Source organism: Alexandromys fortis, unplaced genomic scaffold, assembly GCF_014885135.2.
Source record: "Alexandromys fortis isolate MF-2015 unplaced genomic scaffold, M_Fortis_MF-2015_v1.1 scaffold_58, whole genome shotgun sequence".
In the NCBI taxonomy this organism is placed as follows: Eukaryota; Metazoa; Chordata; class Mammalia; order Rodentia; family Cricetidae; genus Alexandromys; species Alexandromys fortis.
Genome location: NW_026067940.1, coordinates 2,633,597 through 2,652,278, shown reverse-complemented (window position 1 = coordinate 2,652,278; position 18,682 = coordinate 2,633,597). Strand labels below are relative to the sequence as shown.

Below are 18,682 nucleotides of genomic sequence, written 5' to 3'. Positions count from 1 at the left end.
CTAAGGCTTGCCCTGCCACTTTTAAACCTCTGCTTCTTTAGCTGCAGCTCTGCCCCCAACCCGTCAGGCAGTGCCAGGTCCTCAGCCCCAGGGGCACTACTCAGCCCGGTTTCTTCTTTTCTCTCCTTGTCCCCACCATGCCTCCCCCCCTTCTCTCCCCTCCCATCTCTTCCTATCTCTCCTCTCTGCCTCTCTACCTCTCCCCCCATAGTGACTGCCGGGTAAAGCTGTGGAATTACGTCCCTGGACTCACCCCCTGCCTTCCTCGCCGAGTCCTGGCCATAAAGGGCCGCGCCACCACCCTGCCCTGACCCCTCTCCAGCCCTCCCCTTTCCTCTCTCATTCTTCCCCTCTTGCCTTTTCCTGTCTTTCCCCACCTCGATCTGAGCTGCTTCTTCACGGTATGAGACTGTTTTACTCTTGACCTTCTTATTCTCCCTCCGTGCCCTGCCTGGCCCAACAGATGGCGCCAACAGCCCGTCTTGCAAGCATGAGCAGTGGGGCAGAACCCTAGGTAGCGGAGAGCAGAGGGGGAGGCATTGAGGCCTGGACGAAACAAAACAACGAGAAAGCCCAGGATGCCAGTCCTGCAGGGTCTTGGAGACCATGTCCTGGGCCCTCCCTTTGCCCAGACCCTTCCCTGTGCATCAGTGCCCACTGCTCCTGAGCAGTGCTTGCCTTAGCCCAGCCATACGCGAGGGAGGTGGGGAGTCTGCCCAGCCTTTACTTCTGGGGGCAGCCGGCTGGGCTCACGTCAATGGCTGAGCATCCTCACTCTGTCCTCCCCAGTGACCTGACAGTGAAGTTCTGGAGCATGCGACGGCTACCGGCGGCCCACCCTTGAAGTTAGGACTGAGGGCGGCTAGACCCTCGGACCTGGCAGCCCATTGGCGGCGTGGAAGGGACGCTGTCGCCTGACCTGAGCAGACCAGCCAGGGGCACTAAGGACAGAGGGTGTGGCCCTTCTCTTGCTCTGCTTCCTCTCCCTGGCCCGTCTGTCCCTCCTCTGCCTCCTGAGAAAGGAGAGGCCGGGGAGGGAGTAAGCTGTGAAGCCAAAGGGCACGATCCCTTCCCCGCCCAGTTCCTTGCCCTGCCCACAACAGGTCACACTGTCTCCTGCTGAGGCAGCCCTGCCCTTCCTCCGGGCCCTCAGCCCAGGGTGGCACTGGGCGGGAGAAGAAGTCCTTCTGCCCTCCTGCCCATCTATCCTCCAGTGAGCTAGCCTCTTCCGTGTCTCCCAGCCCCACCTCTGGAGCCACTGCATCTGCCTCTGAGCCCACCAAGGTAGTTCTCAGGTAACCATGGAAACCAGATGTAAGCAGCTGAGTCCTGCAGCTGACCCTAAACTCCTATGGCCACCAACCACCCACCTCAATGGGGCCCAGTCATTCCTTGGGGCATCCTCTGCTGAGGGCGCGGTGGAGCTGCTTAGACAATTCCTCTGGGGAGAAGGTCAGCAATACTGCAGTTAATCTAACTTATTGTTTTTTATTTTTATGTTTTGTTGTTGCCTCCTGGAAACTGACTTGAAGTTTCTTCCCACCTTCTCCCCTGCACTCGTGGTGGGGGAGTCTTCTCTTTGGCGCTCCAGCCCCCTGCCCCACCCTCTGCTCGGTGGGCAGAGGAAGGAAAGGCCTCTTCCACCCTCCGCAGCTCTGGCCTTTGCCCCGGCTCAGCTCCACCCCGGCAAACCTTCTAGAATAGTCCAGGTCTCTAGGCCGCCTGATGCCGCAGTGCCTTCCTCCATCCTGAGGCCTGGCATCATGCTGGGCAGCCTTATGCCAGCCATGCCTGCAGCCCACATGTGTCTTTTCCTTATGGGCCTCGTGCCCACAGACCCCAAAGGTCAGAGAGTCCACCCAAGACCAGCAGCCCAAGACCAGGGAACCCACACTTCCTAGAGTCCTATGTGGTCCAGATTGGTAGACTGTCCACTAGGTAGCGGCTTGGGTAGTAAGGCTACTAACCTAACTCCCCAGCTAATTATCTCTCAGCCCTCATGGGGACAGGAAGCCCCCACTGCTTCTTTTCCTTTAGTTATTCTAGAAATGGATTTTCAAGCCTTAAAACCAGCCTGGGCCAAAGGGCCCTCCCTTTTAGATTAGCAGGAGGAGGCTCACGCTCCTTCCTTACTTCTCCCACGGGGCTGTGGACTCAGCTGCAAGGATGAGGTGTAATCTGTGTCTGGCGCCCCCTATAGGAACAACTCTGAATTTATAGGTCTAGACCTTGAGAGGGGTCACTCCATCCCTCACCCCTGGCTTCCCCTGCCCTTAAATTGGTCCACACTTACTCCATTGCTTCACTGATCTCATGTTTCCTGGCCTCGTTCTGGGAGCCATGAACCCTAGCTCTGTTCAGAGGACATGGTGACTTGAGGACTTTGGATAGTTAGCGTAGCACATCTGCAATTGGCTCTTCTCTCTCTGTGGCCGGGTACACTGGTACCTGTCCATGTGGCCCTGCAATGGGAGGGTCCCTGCTGAGGACAGACCCTCTCTGAGCCATCCTGGAGCTGTATAGGAGACTAAGATTATCCCGCCTGTCGGTGGCCCCTGTTGGACATGGTGTTAAGTCTGGGTACGTGGATATCAGAACGATACGCCTGGAAAGCGGGTCAGCTGGAACCTGGACAGTCTGTCTGCAATGACCAGAGATCCTCCTTCCTCTGCTCATCCTGAACATGCTAAGAAACTGCCTTAGCTCTCAGAAGTGACCACGTCTTCTCCTCCACCCCTCTCCGCCTGAATGGAAAGCCTAGACCTTACGTCCTGTAAGAAAACCCAGAACCCATCTGCATGAGTGTTTACAAACTCCAGAAACACATGAGACTTATCTGACCCCATGGGCTGGGCTGCCCCAGCCTGGGGTACCGTACTGTATAGCTAGCTGCAAGGCCAGTTCTTGTACAAAGCGTGTGGTCTTACAGCCCCGCGAGAGGTGCTCACCGTCATTGCCCCTTCTGCCGTTTCTGATGGGTCACTACCTCATGGCGGGGCTGCTATGCTGTCCCAGCGAGTGTCATTGACTAAACTTGAAATCCTTTGGAGCTCTAGCGCATTGTCCCCTAGTCATTCTGAGCTGTGTTCTGGGAATGTTGGTGTCCCTTCCCACTCTTTCGGGGTGTCCAAGGCACACAGTCAGGGGCAGGCCCCTAGCTCCACTCATTGCACAAGCGTCCTACGTGTTGGAAGCACAAACTGGTTGTGATTTGAGCACAAAACAGGTCTCGGAGTAGACAATATGGGCAAACATGGATCCAAGAGGCTTTTCCCAGATGGGCTGAGTCTTAAGTTAGACTAGGGATGCCCATGCCTGTGGCTGACTCACCCATGTACTTCTGGGACTTATATTACTTCTTGTGCCCATCCTAAGACTTGAGGCCCAGGCCACATCTGTATGCTGTGGGGCCCTCCCTAGACCCCCATATCCCAGACCTATTAAAAACCCACGTATAGCTGTACCCCACCATTCTGAGCCTGAAGAGCCTGGACCCAGGCTCCCATCTCCTGAACTAACATCCACATCCTTGCTTCCGAAGCTGATTGGCTTCCGTCTGGATGGAACTTGTCTACTGCCCTCTCTCTTGGGCCTTCTCTGCACAATCCTGGGTCAGGACCCATTCCAGTATTAACCAGTTCAGTGTTTGCACTTGTTGGAGAGACTTGATCCCACAGCGGCCAGGTCCTGGAAGGCTGTGCCTGAATCAGCCTCTAAAGCCTGCCAAGGAGGGAGAGAAGGCAAAAAATGGGAGGCTGACCCAGCCCAGCCCTTGATGTGGTCAGAGTGCCACCATCAGCTACTTGAAAAGGGACAGCTATGGATCTGGAAGACGCCTCCCACCCTCGCCCTAGCTGCAGGCTTGGGCAAAAGGCAGGTTAAAGCACAAAGGCACACACTTGGGGAGGATGCTGTCTCCCGGGGGCATTCCGTGCTGCTCATTGTGGTAGAGGTGCAGGCAGAAAGCTGCTGTGAAATTGGGGCATTATGTTCTACCCTGCCAGTTCCTGGGGACCTCCCCTGGATTCTGGGCTGGGTGCAGCCACACACCCTTGGCTGAGCCTGGTTGGTCTGTGTGGGCAGAACCTGCCCTGCAGGAGCAGTGAATTCCATCCTGTCATGTGGTCCAGACCTGTGGCATCCGTCCCTTTGTCCTTTCAAGTTGGAAACTGCTTGCTGCTTAGAAAAAAGGCCAATGACTCCACTGAGCCTTCCTGAGCCCAGCCGTCCCCTCCTGACTCCTGGCTCTTCACTGCTCCCTAAGTGCAAGAGACTCTGCAGGGCAAGTTCTGCTTCTTTGACATCTTTGTTCCGTCCCCGGTGCCCACCCCTCTTCATCTCCAGCACCCACCTGACTTCCTTTGCCCCCTCCTTCCTCCTTCAATCCTGTGTCCTCAAGGCTTTGTCAAACAGTGGAAAGTCAGTACTGCTGAAAGTCAGAAAAGACCACTGATGTCTTGGTGCCCCACCCTGCCCCCAGCTCTTCCAGCCGCTGCCCCTACCCAAGCTGCGGGGTCTCTCTTGGCTCATGCGCTCTCCCGTGACATGGTAGCTCAAGGTGTGTATATGCTTTGTACCTCTTCCGATGACTGTACATAGGATATGAAAGTTATTTAAGCCTCATGTTGTACATTTCTGTTCTGGAATTGGATATGTGTGTTCTAAGATAAATAAAACTCGAATGACCATTGTCTGAGAGGTGTTGCCAGTGGCTGTTGACCTGTGGCTGCTGGTGCTTTCTTAGGGGTGGGAGGTTGTTTATGGGTAGGTATATGAGGCTGGCCTTTGTAACTGGGCCCCATGGGAGAACCATGCTCTATGATGAGTTTATGGTCCCTTGGAGTATGTTCTCTTGTCCCCGCCCTCCATGTGGCCTGCAGGGTTCAAGGCAGGTACAGGTGGTCAAGAGCAGACACCAGCACTGACTGAATACCCAGTACCAGGGTCCTTACTGTTAGGGGCATTCTTTGCTAGATCATCCCTGGTATTAGGTGATGGCCTCTTTATGAAATGAGGACATTCACAGAATGGAGAGACTCACCAGGACAGGGCTGGGCTTCGATCAGCCTGTACCACCAAAGCACCCACTTTCCGTCACTCACATATTGCAAGCCTTCCCTAGGACTCGGGACTCCCTGTGTGTGGCACGGGCTGGACATGTTTCATTTCGTTGCCACGTACGGAGAGAAGACAGAAATGTACACGTACTGAAAAGCTCATATAGCAAACCAGCTCTGCGATGGTCGTGATGCCATGACTAGGTCGGTGCTTTCCAGTCTTCGGGAAGCTGTCTTCTCCACCACCCTTGGAATGGAACCCAGCATCTTGTGCATGCTGAGCACATGGCCTGCCACTGATTTACCCGTCCAGCCATTCTGTGTTGTCATCTGTCTGTCTCTCTGTACACTCCGGTGTGTCTGGCCCACTCCTTAATGCCATCTGTGATTAGATAGCCTCCTATACAGCCGGGAAGCCAAGATCAACTTTTGTTGCTCTGTTTCCCAAAAGGAAAACCAAGTGGTTTCTGAACCCACACAAGTCCCTGTTGCTCATAGTGACCCAGCGAGCCAGAGTTTGGGGGGTGGGGAGGAATTCCGAAGAGGCTTCTGCTCTTCCAGCAGAGGAACTAGTGGGAGGGGACCCTTAGCCACAAAGGGAAACACAGTGACCATTCCTGCCCCGTGTCCCCAGCCTATGGGGCAGGCACAGAGCCTTCTGCCTTGGAGAGCGGGTTGGCTTCCTGAAGATCATTGATTTTGGCTAGGCAACTGAGCTCCACCCCATGCCAGCCTCCTGCCTCACCCTTGCTCCCCAAAGCGCATGTTTTACATAAGATCCTATTCTACTACTCCACAGACAGACACAGCGCATTGTGTATTGTGGGAAGTGACAACTGGGTGTGGCCAACTGCCACTGGGCTGGGCACATAGATGAAACTGAGAGGGGGTTCTGTAGCTTCCTGCTTGCGCTAACTCCTCCCTTCATCCCCCAGAGGGTTGGCAGCACTGATTTGCAAAATTCAGGTCACCCTGTGGGAACATCAATAGCCTTGGCCATGGGCCCAAAGTTAAGAGATTCTTAAATACAGGGGAATAGAGAGATGATGGCTCAGTCAAGAACACTGGCCGCACTTTATTTTTAATTTCTTTTATATTTATTTATTTATTATGTATACAATATTCTGTCTGCGTGTATGTCTGTAGGCCAGAAGAGGGCACCAGACCTCGTTACAGATGGTTGTGAGCCACCACGTGGTTGCCGGGAATTGAACTCAGGACCTTTGGAAGAGCAGGCAATGCTCTTAACCACTGAGCCATTTCTCCAGCCCCTGGCTGCACTTTCTAAAAGTTTATTTAAAGTCTGTAGGCTGCGGTGCACGCCTTTACTCCCAGCACTTGGAAGGCAGAGGCAGGTTGATCCCTGAGTTTAAGGCCAGCCTGTACTACAGAGTAAGTTCAAGGACAGCCAGGGCTATGCAGAGAAGTTTATAATTTTAATTGTGTATGTGTACACATGTTGGTCCTACACATTAGTGTGCAGGTACCCATGCCTGTGTGCCTACATACAGAGGTCAAAAGCTGATGCCAGATGTCTTCCTCAATCACATTCCACCTTGCTTACTTCCTTATTTGTATTTTATTGATTTCTGATTTCTTGAGATGGGGATCTCACCATGTAGTCCTGTCTACCCTGGAACTCACTGTGTAGACCAGGCTGGCCTTGAGCTCACAGAGCTGTGCCTGCCTCCCCTTCCCAAGTGCCACCATACCTGGCATCCCCCTTATTTTTTGAGATAGGTCTCACTGAGTTGAGAGCGTTCTGATTCAGTCTGGTCAGCTTGGGTTGCGTGCATGCACCCCCACACTCTGCTCTCTTCTGCGGGTCCTGGGAGGATGGACTCGGGTCATCACGTCTGTGCAGCAGACACTAGCCACTAAGTCCCTCTTAAGAAGCTGATGCCATTCATTGTCTAAGCCCGGAGGCACCTCAAGAGACATATTTTTCCAAAGCCCTCATTTTATACACAGAGGGAACTGAGGCCCAGAGAGGCCATCAGAACTAGCTGAGGAGATAACAGGACAGAAGAGCTCCAGGAACCTGCTCTTTTATACCTGTATCTTGGTTTGACTCAAGTGAATGAAAGCAGCAACACGTGGGAACACCCAGTCCTGGAGGAGGTTTCTTCCCAAACAGCTGTTACTGATTGTTGTGTCTGATTTTGTTTTTAATATAAGATATACTGTTTGTCCTTGCTTGTGAAGGCACATTTATCCTTTGGGGGCAAGGAAGGAGCTATCGGTGTCAGTGAGTCTTGGTATTTCTATTTATACACAGGGTATATACCCCTATGGATAAAGTGGCTAGCCCAGAAGGCTTCTAGTGGTAACTGGAGGCAGCTAATGATGAGGCAGAAACTGTGAGAAAAGCCTCCTGGCTGCGAAGAAATTAGCAGGACCTTTAATGCCATCCTTGGCTTGTTTGCAAGCAGGTAAGCTTGCAAGATAATGCAAGGAAGATGTGGGCCTAGGGAGGCCCGGAAAGGAGAGGGCACCTCAGATCCCTGAAGGCTTGTGTGCAGGAGACCACTGGGAACTTCAAAGCGTGGACCTGTGAAGCCAGGACTCCAGGCAAGTCCAAGCCTGGCATTGAAGGAGCTTGCATTTGTATTAGGAAGTTGCTGTCCTGTAAGCTTTTCCCAGGGACTGAAGTCACTTAGGAGAAAGGATGGTGAGAGGAGAGGGGCCATGGGAGCCACAGATGATCCTGTACGGACCCAGAACATCCCAAGGACCCACTGTCGGGCCGATGTAAGACTGATTCCAACAAGAAAGAGCGAGCTCTGATCTTAATATGCTAGGGGAAGGATACTTCTGGGCTGTGGTTTGGGCGGTGCCCAGGGGCAGCCGTATGCTACTTTTATAGAGTGGTCTTACAGAGCTAACCACACTCTGTGAGCTAAAAAAAAAAAAAAAAAAAAAAACAATCACTTTCTTGCTTCAACTAGCCAGGGGGACACTGCTATTTACCAGCAAGAATACTGCCCAGCCACTAGGAGAACTCAAAAGCAGCCTGGGAGCCTGGGGTATGTAGCAAGACAGTACCTCAAAAAAAAAAAAAAAAAAAGCTGGGGGACTGGAGAGATGACTCAGAGGTTAAGAGCACTGACTGCTCTTTCAGAGGTCCTGAGTTCAATTCCCAGCAATCACCTGGTGGCTCACAACCATCTGTGAGATCTGTTGTCCTCTTCTGCTGTGCAGGAATTCATGCCTGCTGAACACTTTATGTAATAAATAAATAATTTTTTTTAAAAAGGGCTGGTTACGGCGATACACACCCATAATCCCAGCACTCAGGCGGCAGAGGCAGGAGAATATGAGTTTGAGGCCAGCCCGGGCACATGGCAAAACCCTGTATAAAAACAAAACACACAGCTGCTAGCACAAATGAATTCTAGTTACCTTATGTGTCTCATGCCCAGCATGCAAAGAAAAGTGCTTAGATCACATGACTGAATAAGAGTGGCCATGGGGCAGCAGCACCAGAGAAGCCAGCCTGTCCCAGATGATTTCACACACACACACACACACACACACACACACACACACACACACACAGCAGCAGCAGCAGCAGCAGCAGCAGCAGCAGCAGCAGCAGCAGCAGCTCGTGACCACAGATTGATATCTAACTGCACAGAAATGAATGCTTTCTCTTTTTATTATCAGAGTTCTACAGGGACATACCATTTCTAGTGCCGGACTCAGAAGGTAGCCCGCTGTCACAGTGTTGGTGGCAAGCCTTCATCTTGGACCCTAGCATGCGGGCTCAGTGGTATCTCCTTAGGAACCTCCTTATGCAGAGGCAGGAAGAAGGGGTCTTAGCTGGAGTCACCGGCTCCTTGGCTTCAAGGATGTAGATAGTCTGGACGGCGAGGCAACTGACTATGGGGTCAGGGTCTTTCTGCATGTACCTGAAGGCTGTAACAGATCATACAGGGGGTGGCACAGTGAGCGGAGGAAAGGGGCCAGGTGGGGCAGCAGGACCCTGGCACTGCTTGGAGGAAGAGGGAAAACAGGCAACTTCTACAATATAAGCAAAGATGTCTTCTAGAAGTCCACACTGTCCGTCGCGATCAAGACCCCCAAGTTGTCCCTGGCTCAGGGAGACACAAGGCGGCTGCTTTTTTTGGTCCTACTTGCCTCTCCCTATCTCTACCTTCCTCCTCCATTCTATGTGAAGTCCTCTGACCCCCCACCCCGCAGCAGAACTGCAGCCCAGGACAGAGCCATACTGGCGGGGTGGGGAGCAGGGCACTGTGTCATGAACAGGAGAGAAAGACACAGTGTGTAGGGGACATGTCTCAGGGACAGTAAGAACGCAAAAGTTCCCACACGATAATATGAGCAGTGATGAGGAAGAGCTGAGGACACTGGTACCCCAGGGAAGAAGGTAGGGTAGCTCTTTCCTAGGGAGAGTTCCAGGAACCAGCCTGGCAGATAAGCATCCGCACCCCTAAAAGATGCACGCAGTAGGCAATGGGGTGGCCACTCACCTATAAATTCATCCTCGATTTCCTCTTTCTCGGCCCTGTTGAGAACCCGGATGATCTGACCTACAGGGGCACACAGGCACTCAGTGGCCTCCCAAGGGGGCCAGTGGGCCCTAACTATAAGTTCCCCAGTAAAAGTTATCACCCCGTCCTTTTGTCTATTTTTCCCAGCCTCGGTTACCAGCCTCAGGGTTGGACTTGCTCCATGAAACCAAACTGCTTCTCCCATTCTGCAGAGGCCAGGTGAAGATGCGGATAAACTGCGCCGCAGGGATGCTAGTCCTCTGGGTGGCAGGAGGTAGAGTCCACCTGTCTTTGAACCCACTAGGGACCACACACAGGCCTGATGTGCCACCCTTTGGGGGCTATTCTGCCTTGGTTTCTTAGGAGTGGGCCCATTCTGCTATAGACAGGTTAACCCTACCCAACCCCTGTGGTGGAAGGGAACAGATGGGGTCATTACCAGGGACTCTGTAATTATCATGGGTCGTGTAATTAGAGCCTTACATACCCAGCCCTCAATCTGAACAACCCAACTTCAAGGAGACAGTGGCCCCGAGAAGACAGAGGGCCATCGTACCTGCAAACCACACAGCGACCTGGCGGACGGGGCCCTGCGGACTCTTGAAGAGAGCCACACTCTGCTTCAGGAACCAGAGCGCCTTGCTCCTTTCCTGCTGCAGCTGGAAGAAGCAGCATTAGGTCGCACAGCTGGAGTGGCACACTGCCAATCTTCTTGCCTCTCAGACAGTCTACATGGGAGGGGCAATGCAAACTGTGCCAACTGCAAAAACCACATCTATAAGAACCTCTTATAAATTCTCCTGTGTCCCAACTCCTGGAACCTTAGCTCTTCCGTGAAGCCTTCCTAGACTGACCAAGCCACAGGAATGACAATGTTTAACAAAGCCCTTGACATAGCGATTCTTCAGTTCTACTGGGGTCTAGGTTTTCTTGTCCCCCATAGTCTCAGGCATTTGAATGTTAGATCCTCAATTGACGACACTGTTGGGGAAGCTCAGGAGCTGTGGCCTTGCTGGAAATGTGTCACTGGGGGCAGGCTTTGAGCGTTTAAAGACTTGCGCCATTTTGAATTTGTTCTCTCTGTTTTCTGCTTGTAATTCAAGATTGGAGCCCTCAGATCCCTGATCCTGTTACCATACCTTCCCTCCGGCACCATGGACTCTCACTCTAGAACTGGAAGCTCAGATAAACTCTTCATGGTGTTTAATCATGGAGACAGAAAAGGGACTCAGCATCACCCTCTTCCACTCCTCCCCATGAAGATGGCCCCTCTGCATGGGTAGCCTTTCTACAAGCTGGAGCTGGGCGCAGAGCCCTGCCTTTGTATTAGAAAGTGTATTCTTCTCCGAAAGACTCGGAAATGACCAGTTCATGCGTCTAACTCTCCAGGGTAGACGGGGGTGGGGTGGGGCACTGAGAGGGCAGGAAGTACCGCTAGGTGGCCAACACAAGGCACTGTTGCTGCTAGCTCCTACCACCACCAGCTGTAGGGAGGAGACTGACCCAGATGGCTGAGGGTCAGGGGATGGGGGTGGCGGGGGTGGGTGGTGACTCCCTGGCACAGGGCAGAAGGATCAGTCAGCTGCTGGCTTACCAGAGCACTGAGGATCATGAACACATCATTCTTGGAGAAGACCCCTTTGAGTTTGGACCAGCCCAGGAAGGTAGCTATGCTGCAGAGGCTGATCCTACAGACCTGGAGAGATGGGAGGCTCAGCATAAGGGATCATGGGGATAAACTTGGACAAAGACACAGAGTGGTCCAAGAGGGAGACAGGTCACAGCCCATTTGGCCTTGGTGGATTGAAGACTCAGAGCCTGCAGGCATTCAGGCTCAGGAGAAATGCAGACCCTGTTCAGACAGCGGGCTCCACTGATAACCTCTTTCCCATGAGGCGGTGGAAGTGGCACCTGTTGTGATAGAAATACCAAGTCCCATGGCAGTGTGACTATCTACAGCACAGCCGTTGGCACTGTGCCTTTCCAACCCCAAAGCAGTCTCTCAGAAAACAAATGTCAGGCTTTTGCTATGTAACCCAGGTTAGCCTCAAATTGGCACATAAGACTCTTGAGTACTGGGTTCACAGAAGTCTACCACCTCACCCAGGTGCCTCAAAGTCTTGGTACCCCACCTGGGTTTTCCCTGCTCTATATCAAAGTTGGCTCGGTCAGGAACATCACTGAGTTCATCAGGAGGGACCCATTCCTCCCCATCATATGCTCAGCAGCATGCTTGGATGTATCTAAGAGGTCTCCTGTTACCAATCAAGTCAGTGGTTTCCGAGCGTTTAGCTGTGGTACATGCTTCTGGTCTCCTGGGCTCACAGCTCGGTCTGTCGTAATCCAGGCCTCTCTGCTCTGCCCAGAATACAACCACAACTGGAGCTCTCCTGCCCTAGGAGCCCCATCTCCCTTCCTTGGGAAGGTAAGGGCAGACAACAGTCAGGAGAAAGTTCGCAAGGACCAAGGCAAGGCAGCAGAGAGAGGAGCTGGTGCCACTATGAGACTTCCTGAATTGGGGTTTGCATGCCCACCAGCTTCTACTGGAGTTGGTAGCCAGCTGGATCAAACTGGAGCTGGAGGAGAGTCAGCCCAACAGCCAATCACCTCTACTCGCTGAGCGTCTCCAATAGCAAAGTCTAGTGGGTCCCCTCGGTGTTACACCATCCTGTCACAGCCCTGGCCAAGGGCTCACCATGTTCTGTGTTAACTTCCAGGGAGAACCGAACGCCAGGCTCCACAGTCCAGCTTCTCACCTCCACCACGTTGGCATTTACATCCTGCAGGTGTGACACAAGGAGGACTAGCAAGTTGAGGATCTGGTGCCTCAGGGGACAGACAAGGGCCATCTTCGAGACCTTAGTTAGGATACTTCCGTAGATCTGGAAGGTTATCAGGCGCAGCTCCTCTGACTCCTGTGTAAGAAGATACACACTCAGGAAGACCCCAGCGCCTCTGCTCCTGCGCTGCCCACTCCGGTCAGAAGGGCTCTGAACTCTGCTCCCACTAACCACGCTCCCGTGCACATCCCCCGTCCACTTCGTTCAGCAACACAGCTCCCCCGTGCTGCTCTCCTCTGCCCTCTTGTTGACGATTACAAAACAAGAGCGCAGATGCAGCCAGTCTCCCAAGAACTTAACTGGGGTCAAGGAAAGGGCTTTGTAAGGAAACTCCATCCAATCGGGTGGTGGCGGCGGCGCACACCTTTTACCCCAGCACTCTAGAGGCAGAGGCAGGTGGATCTCTGTGAGTTCTAGGCCAGCCTGGTCTACAAAGTGAGTTCCAGGACAGCCAGGGCTGATACACAGAGAAACTGTCTCAAAACTGCCCCCTCGCATGCACACACTCAAAAAAAGCTCCACCCTCTTCCATTGGGTCGCAGCTACCTAGGGTAAGAGAGCGACCTCTAGATCCCTGGGGGGGTGTGGGGGGGGGCTTTACCTCCTCAAAGAAGTGGACCAAAGTGAAGACCAGTTCAGTGATGAAGGAGGAGGCGTGACGCCAGGTGAGGTCCCTGAGGATGCGCCGCAGCATGAGGAAGGTCTCGGTTACCACCTCACTGCTGGAGGAGTAGCAGCAGCTCAACACGTAGGACTGCAGGATGTGGAAGTGCCTCATCTACAGAGGGACAGCCGCTCAAAAGCAGAGTCAGGAAACTGTCCCCACCGGCACTTCCCATCAGTCCCACCCTCCATGTAGACCAGTGGACACAAGCTCTTGCAGTTTTCACTCTGGAAGTAGGAATGGCCCCGACATTGGATGGCAATCAAACTGGGCTTTCAAAAGGGTACCAGGCCAGGAAATTTCTGCCCTCCATGGGCAGAGGTGAAAAGATAGAGATTTCCCATCTACTACACCATAAATTGCCCTCCTCACTGTCTCCCTAGTCCTGATGATGCCACTCTCCGGACATCTGGATGGTACATCTGGGATCCTGTTCTCTGAAGTGGCTTACAGGACAACTTTCTCCAGGACCTTTCCTGGATGGGAGGAAGTATGAATGGCCAAGTCCGTCTGGATTCTATGCTGGACAACCGGCCTCAAGGGGACCCATGTCCTAATTCAGTGTGTCTCCCTGTCTATCACTGGACACACTAGCTCTCCAGGTCCACCCGTTCCTTCTCTGGGTGACATGCCCTTGTCCCCTCTCCCATTTTCACCGTGTTTTTGTGCTTTGTGAAGATCTCTGTGATCTGCAGGAATAGATAGTCTATGGCTGGCTCCTCGCGCTTGAACCAATCCACCAGAACCTTGGTGGAGAATTCATCCACAATGCCTGCCACGTCTGGACAGCGGAGCAGCTAGCGAGAGGAAACTGAGAATAACAGAAAGGCAGGCAAGGGAACAACTGAATCTAGATTCTGTCTTGTTGTACACTAACGTTTTCAGAGCCTTGGTAAGAGCTTAAAGGACAAGTTCACACCCTGTCATTCATCCATGGCGCAAGTCTTCCTCGGACATCTTTGAGAAGGGATGACGGGAGTTAGCAACGAGAAACGTACACAGCTGGCACAGACCCTAGCACTGGGGAGCTTTTTGTTCTGTTTTGTTTTTATTGAGCTATATATTTTTTCCACCCCTCTTCCTTGCTCTCTTCTTCCCTTCCATCCTCCTCTCTGCCCCCTATGCTCCCAATTCTCTGGAGCTGTGGACTGTAGTCTGGTTATCTTTTGCTTTGCTTTCTTTTATCCACTTATGACACATACCGTGCTTGTCTTTCTGAGTCTGGGTTACCTCACTCAGGGTAGTTTTGTCTAGTTCCATCCATTTGCCTGCAAATTTCATGATGTGATTGGTTTTATTTTATTTTATTTTTTTACAGCTGAGTTGTGTAAATGTAACCCTTTTTTTAAAAATCCATTCTTCAGCTGAGGGGCATCTAGGTTGTTATTGGCTATTACGAATAATGCTGGGAGCCTTTCAAGACATGACCATGAACTGCCTGGAGAATATTTCAAGGAAAGAGTGGCATTGCCACAGGCTGAAAGCAGCTACAAAGCATCATGAATGGAAGTTTGCAAAGGAGGCAAGAACTTGATTGAATTAGACTTGAAGATAAGGGAGAACTTCCCGAACCCTACGTCTTCGGACTAGAAGACAATTTGCTAAATCCACTCCAGCCTGAAACTTGCAACTGCTTCCGTGGGTGGGCGTCTGCTCTTCTCAGCTGGGCAACAGCATTTGAAGGAACTTCTAGAGTGTTCCCCAATACCAGCTGTGCCTACATCACAGCTGTAAACTCGGGAGCTTAGAGAAAACTAAATCCTGTACCCCACCCCAGAGCAATTCTGAAGAACTAGGCACCCAGCATCAGAAAAAGGTGGTGTGAGGCTTAGCATCTCCCTAGAGCAGGGTTCTCAACTTTCTTAATGCCACGACCCTTCAATACAGTTCCTCATGTTGTGGTGACCCCCCCACACACACACCATAACATAATTTCATTACTTCATGGTAAAATCTAAAATAATAGAAATGAGTTAATTTAAGATGTAAGAGTCAGTTAATAAGACACCTAAACTAATAGGCCAAATAGTGTTGTAACTAATACAGTTTCTGTGTGATTATTTCGGGTCTGGACAGCAGGGAAATGAACGAGCAGTCTCCGCCTACAGAGACCTGCTGTATGAACGCACCCCTCAGCTAGTTAGGCCCCTGCATTCTCCAAGAAAATCCTTAGCATACTTAGCAAGTGTCTGCTAGCATCTTAGAATGAAGATCCCTGTTTATGTCCCAGTATTATTGGTATTGTATTATCTTCTGTTGATATTCAGAAGTCATCTTCGTCTTCTCTTAGGTAGGTTGGGGCTAGTGAGGTGGGTGAGTGGGTAAAAGTGTTTGCTATTGAGCCTGAGATACAAGTTCAACCCCTGGGACCCACATGGTAGAAGGACAGAAATGGTTTTTGCATGCTGTTCTCTGATCTTCACATGTGTGCTTGCACATCCATGCACACACAAACAAATAAATATGTGTAATAACTTTCAAAATCAGGTAACTTGAACTTTCAAAGAAGCTAATTTAAAACTAGTAAGGCAGACTTCAAAACCTGCCCAGCCCCGGCTGGTGAAAGCATAAAGTGATAAACTTTACTGGAAAACACTTGGACATCAGTATTAAAAGTCACAGAGGCCACCCACACTTCTGGCATTCATACTTCCACTATTAGAATCCTTATTTAAGACACTCATCTATAATACGGGAAAGATTGTGCACAGAGATGTTTACTGCAGTATTGTTTGCATTTGTTTCAAATTAGAAGCAGAATATGCTATGCATTATGGAATACCGTTGTGTTAAACACCTCATTATTGTTAGAGTTTTACGGAGAACATGCGGTGAAAACAGAAGAGACCAGCAAAAGGGGCAAGAGGCTAGGCATGGTGGAGCATGCCTTTAATCCTACCACAGAAGCAATCTGTGTCTGGATCTCTGTGTGTTTAAGGCTAGCCTGATCTACATAGAAAGTTCTAGGCCAGCCAGGGTTACAGAGTGAGAATCTGTCTCAAAAAGGGCATGTGGTTGAGAATAGGGAGAAAGTGGAGGGGGTGAATAAGAACAAAGCCACATGCTGTATATGTATGAAAATGTCCCAGTGAAACTCATTTCCGTGAATCCTGACTAAAAAGTTAATTTAAAAACAAACTAAAATGCAACACAAAGAACATAGAATATTAGAGACTAATTTAACCTTATATGCATACTCACATACACTCACCCACATAATACACACTCTCTCTCACACACACACACACACACTCACACAGATACACATACATACACACTCACACAGTCTCACACGCACTCACACTCACGCACTCACATACACACTCACACACACTCACACATTTGCTCACATACACACACACACATCTTCATACAAGCAAAGGCACGCAATGGGTTTATAGAATTTGGATACATTTATAAATTTTCTGCACATTTTCCCTGACTGATGACTGATTTATAGAGTGAATCAGAGTGGCTAGTCAAAGCTGAAGTAACTGCAGGAGAGAAAACTAGTCCCCAACAAGGTCAGGGCAGAATCAAAGCCTTGATCTGAGGAGGATAAAGGCCTATGACTCAATGAAACCTAATAAAGAATTCTTTCCTGTCTTCCCTAGTTCATCTGTGGACAGGGGTAAACCAAGCCACTTCTCTACCTCTGGAACCTTTTAGATGAGTCCCCTGGGCGCACTGGCTTCCCAGGAAGCTGTCCCCACTGCCCTCTGTCCAATGGTCTCTAGTCACCTCTGTCAGAAACACCAGGGCTGTCAAGTAATTGGCACAGTTTGAGTCCTCAAGGGTCTTGATGAGGAAACTGAAGACAGGGCGATTGTGCCAACAGTTCTTGACGACCAGGGACCTGAGATAACAATAGGGCGCTCAGAATAGGGAAGACCCTATTCCGAGCCACGGGACAAGATCAAAGTCGTAGCAGGTTGCCTGCCCAGGGACTGGATGCCCGCTTACCTGGCCAGCAGAGTGACTCCTTCATAGTGACTTTCAGGGCTGACAACCAGTTCCCAGCCCCTGAGGGTCTGAATATAAGACATGTGTTCTATGTACCCCGAGCTCCGCAGTAAGGTCTTCATGGCCTCTATGGAAGAACTGAGGGCAGAGAAGGAGGCAGGGCATCATTGCCAGCCACACCGTTGGCCTCCTAACCTCCCATGGGATTCCCACTGTGAATTATGAACCTGGTCACGGGATGTTCACAGACCAAGTACATTTCGCAATTGATGCAAACAAAAGCTGAGGGGTCTCCCAGGCGGTACAGGAAGCCTGCAGAGGCCGGGGAAATGCAATCTAGATCTGTGGCCCAGCAGTCTTGTTTTGACTTTATTGTAGTACAGAAACTGCATCCATGTAGGCGGCCACTTTTACAAGTTTTTTTTTTTTTTTTTCAAGAAAACCTAGGAAGGTTTCTTGAGTTGATGTATGAGGGATAAAGTAAGTGTGGAGGATGGGAAAGGGCCAAGCTAGCGGCGCGCCAAGATGCTAGCATACAGATCACAGTCCCTGGCACACTGGCCCAGGATCCAGGCAGGGTACCTAACAGTTTCATGCAGCTTGTCCTGGCTCTCGGGGCTCTCGTTAGTCACCAGGAAAGAGATCTGGAAAAGCAGTACCACGAACAGGGAGGCGAAGAAGGTTTGCACCTCCGACTGCTGGCTCGGGATCAGCAGCAGCTCATGGATGGCCCTGGTGACCTGGAGTGGGGAGAGTGCGATGCCATACTCATAGTTCCTAGCACCCGGATAGGCCTGCCCGGCGCGGTCGCCGGTGTTGCCAGCGAGTGAAGACTGAGCCGACTTCCGCCAGGCTGCTTCTGGAATGCCTTATGTGCTCTTGTAACTATGGGTCTTGCTTTAGTTTCTTAGCGTCGTTGAGCATTCGGGCAGGCCCGGGATGTTTGTCTCCCCTCACTGCACCCCCATATTCAAAACTAGAATCTAACTCTTCTGTTTTAGCTAAGTCAGTTGGTTGGAAACCCTCCTTCTAACCCAACCTGGAGACGCTGCTGTTAGAACGAGACTTGGGTCCCGAAATGGTACTAGTCCATAGAGCCCAGGCTAGCCCAGCAGAAATCCCCATGTGTTTCTTCCCAGCTCCCAGCCCTCCACCTGCCCCTCCATACAATCAGTGTTGAGAGCTCTGTTCCATGGCTGGTCTTCTGGTCTGTGTGTGTCTGGGGTGAAATCAGCTTCTGTAGCAGATATTTCATGATCACTTGGTAACCTTTAGGAAAGGAATCCAGGATTTCCCAGGAATTCTTTGTCCCTCTGTAGAGACAGAAGCCACCAACAGTTACAGGCAACCCGTTTTCCGCTGAGCTACGTTGCTTTCCAGAAGGGCTCTCAGCTCCTTAGCCCAGGCCCAGCTCCCCGCTTCCGTCCTGTCCTGCCACTTCTCTTTCCATTCTTTCTGCTACTTCATCACCTCAAGGCTTCCCTGTCCTGTGGTCGTCAAATATAGGCAAACAGGAAAATATTCACTTCACCCATGGGCCTGAAAACATCTAAGACCAAGCTTGTGGAGGGCCCTTGAGAACATCAGGTCAAGTCCTAACCTTGTGGCTTTATCAGCAACCCTGCATCTGGGGCTGGGGATGCA

The 18,682-nt window shown here is 51.3% G+C and overlaps 2 protein-coding genes across 8 annotated transcripts in view; one reads left to right on the top strand and one right to left on the bottom strand.

Annotated features, from left to right (window-relative positions):
* Kif21b (kinesin family member 21B) overlaps positions 1 to 4,681 on the top strand; it is a 48,134-nt gene extending 43,453 nt beyond the window's left edge. For all 7 annotated transcript variants that reach the window (XM_050147783.1, XM_050147782.1, XM_050147779.1 and 4 more), the window contains one exon: positions 790 to 4,681. In XM_050147783.1, coding sequence (XP_050003740.1) covers positions 790 to 844 — 55 coding nt within the window. In that variant the 3' untranslated portion in view covers positions 845 to 4,681. The remainder of the gene's footprint in view (positions 1 to 789) is intronic.
* A 4,142-nt stretch (positions 4,682 to 8,823) lies between these two features.
* Positions 8,824 to 18,682, bottom strand: part of LOC126504971 (maestro heat-like repeat-containing protein family member 7) — a 33,241-nt gene continuing 23,382 nt past the window's right edge. Inside the window, exons 13-23 of the mRNA XM_050147596.1 lie at positions 18,207 to 18,351; positions 17,621 to 17,778; positions 17,039 to 17,176; positions 16,817 to 16,931; positions 13,732 to 13,872; positions 13,013 to 13,189; positions 12,328 to 12,486; positions 11,166 to 11,267; positions 10,128 to 10,230; positions 9,551 to 9,610; positions 8,824 to 8,975 (exon numbers count right to left, since the gene is read on the bottom strand). Of these exons, the coding sequence (XP_050003553.1) occupies positions 8,824 to 8,975; positions 9,551 to 9,610; positions 10,128 to 10,230; positions 11,166 to 11,267; positions 12,328 to 12,486; positions 13,013 to 13,189; positions 13,732 to 13,872; positions 16,817 to 16,931; positions 17,039 to 17,176; positions 17,621 to 17,778; positions 18,207 to 18,351 (1,450 nt within the window). The remainder of the gene's footprint in view (positions 8,976 to 9,550; positions 9,611 to 10,127; positions 10,231 to 11,165; positions 11,268 to 12,327; positions 12,487 to 13,012; positions 13,190 to 13,731; positions 13,873 to 16,816; positions 16,932 to 17,038; positions 17,177 to 17,620; positions 17,779 to 18,206; positions 18,352 to 18,682) is intronic.